Here is a 2,500-nt window from a genome sequence, read left to right as displayed (position 1 = left end):
GTCCCATATCCTGAAGTGAGCCTCGTAGTCGTAAGGGGGTTCTTCGGTGGTCGTGGTGGTGGTTGTCGTCGTGGCGGGGGTCGTCTCCGAGGAAGGACTGAAGGTAGCGGCCGCCAAAGCAGCTGCTCTGTAGTCTTGGCTCGATTCCTCGACGACAGAGGACGACTTGGAGGAGGGCGGGGTCGTCAGAGGAGCCGTGAACTGGTGGCGGAAGACCGCGGCGTCGACATACTGGGGTCGTCCCGTGGGTCGTTGAGACTCAGGGGCGGCTGTGGTCGAGGTCGTGGTGGAAGTGGTCGTGGTGGTAGAAGTAGTGGAGGAGCTGGAGGTGGACTGGAAAGTGACCTTCGCTCGATTGTCACCCACGCGCTGCTTGACGGGCAGTTCGAGGGCCAGCTTGTCTTTGTGGGAGAGACTGGCCTTGGGCGGGACGATGGCGCTGTGGGCCGCCCCTGCTGCCAGCACCAAGCACACCAGCACCTGCGGGAGGAACGAGCCGGGTTAGTTAGGGAGTTGGAGGGGCGTCGGAGGAGACGCGAGCGCTGGCCAGGAACACAAGCGCTTATTCAGTCACGTCGTTGGTCCCTATGCTGATCTCAGGAGGAAATGTAACTGCAGCGGTAATCAGTGCAGTCAATGTAAGTATGTATGTATGTGTGTACGTATGTATGTATGTATGTATGAATGTGTGTACGTATGTATGTATGTATATATGAATGTGTGTATGTATGTATGGATGTGCGTTAGTATATATGTATATATGTATGAATGTATGTATTTATATATGCATAAATGTATGTATGTATGAATGTGTGTGTATGTATGTATGTATGTATGTATTGATACATGTATGTATATATGCATGTATGAATGTATGTTGGTATGTATTATTGCATGTATGTATGTTTGCATGCATGTATGAATGTATGTATGTATAATGTATGTATGTATGCATGTGTGTATGTATACATGTGTATGTATGCTATGAATGTGTCTATGTATGTATGCATGTATGAATGTGTGTATGTATGTATGCATATATACATGTATGTATGTATATATATGTGTATATATGAATGTGTGTATGTATGCATGTATGTATGTAAGTATGCATGTATATTAACTACCCATTTTTCATCGAGGCGAAGGCGCAATAGACAAACTGGTAATAACTGAAGACAAAGTTGATGAAGATAATCATCTGATAATTCAGAATTGGATGGTGATAATAATTCAAAACAAAACGACCCCATTCGCCAATCCTCAGCAATGTCTCAAGTGCACCTTTTAAGTGGTAGAAAGTCTCCCTTTCACAGAGAGCGAGGGATAGAGGGCGCGGGTGGTAAAACTCTACGGGAAATACACCCAAGACGAATAAAGGAACCGCCATTTATCAAATGTCTATTCACAGTTGATATACTATGGAATATAATAATGTTATTATATTAATTTGTATGTCATGACTCTATATCAATGTATCAAAGCTTACCCATGCCTGTGCATTTAGCCAGGGTGGTAAATAAAGATCTAAACTAAAGGAATTGCCATGACACCTTTCGAAATCCTAATGAATCCAAACCTGACCTTATTACGAAAAAAAAAACAAAAAAAAAAACACCAATTGTTACTACGCCATTGACTCAACTACAACTTTCATCGGCCTAAATCCCTTTAAAACTCCCGAAGAGACTCACAGTTCCATTCTTTTGTGATTTTCTAAAGACTTTAATGTCATCTGTTCGCAACACGCTCTCATGACCCGCCTATTGTGGAGAAAGAATTCCCTTTTTTTCACGTAAGAAAAGGGGCGGAGTTAAGAAGACGAAAGTGGCCAATATGGAAGAATGATTTGTGTTTTTGTTTTTATTATTATTATTATTATTATTCGTCTATTTGTTTAGTTTAGTGACTGAATTAACTCATTGAATATGGTGAAAACAAAAAACACACTCATACACACACACACACACAAACACACAAACACAAACACACAAACACATACACACACATGTAAATAAGCATTCACATCACTTCCTAAATAAACGTTTTTTTTTCTAAAAATTTAGAGGAAAGGAACGAGGGGAGTTGAGGGAGGGAAGTGTGTGTGTGTGCGTGGGGGGGGGGGGTGCTGCAACATGAAGACACCGTACTGGGAAAAGAAGGGACGGGGTGCAGGGGGGAGGGGGGGGGGGGGGGAAGGGGGAGAGTGGGGGAAATCCCAGTAAGAAGGAAACATTTTTCATCTCATTTTTTTCTTAGATGTTTCTCACGTAAACTTATAAAAGGTTGTTGAATCCAATGGTAAACTAACATTTAGTACTCTCTCTTTAGCACTGTATTTTAATATATATATATCTATATATATATATATATATATATCTATATTATATATGTATTATATATATATACATATATATATATATATATATATATATATATATATATATATATGGCATATAAATATATGGGTCTCATTTATATATATATATGTATGTATGTA

The 2,500-nt window shown here is 40.5% G+C and overlaps 1 protein-coding gene across 1 annotated transcript in view; it reads right to left on the bottom strand.

Moving 5' to 3' along the window:
- The window catches only part of LOC122243450 (uncharacterized), a 10,792-nt gene that overhangs the window by 1,443 nt on the left and 6,849 nt on the right, over positions 1 to 2,500 (bottom strand). The window contains exon 2 of the mRNA XM_043001053.2: positions 1 to 480. This exon is cut by the window's left edge and continues 1,443 nt beyond it. Within this exon, the coding sequence (XP_042856987.1) occupies positions 1 to 480 (480 nt within the window). The remainder of the gene's footprint in view (positions 481 to 2,500) is intronic.

Source organism: Penaeus japonicus, unplaced genomic scaffold, assembly GCF_977035675.1.
Source record: "Penaeus japonicus unplaced genomic scaffold, GWHDUDI00000001_assembly GWHDUDI00000033, whole genome shotgun sequence".
Lineage (NCBI taxonomy): Eukaryota > Metazoa > Arthropoda > Malacostraca > Decapoda > Penaeidae > Penaeus > Penaeus japonicus.
The sequence above is the reverse complement of the archived record's forward strand: the minus strand, read 5'-3'. Positions and strand labels throughout refer to the sequence as shown.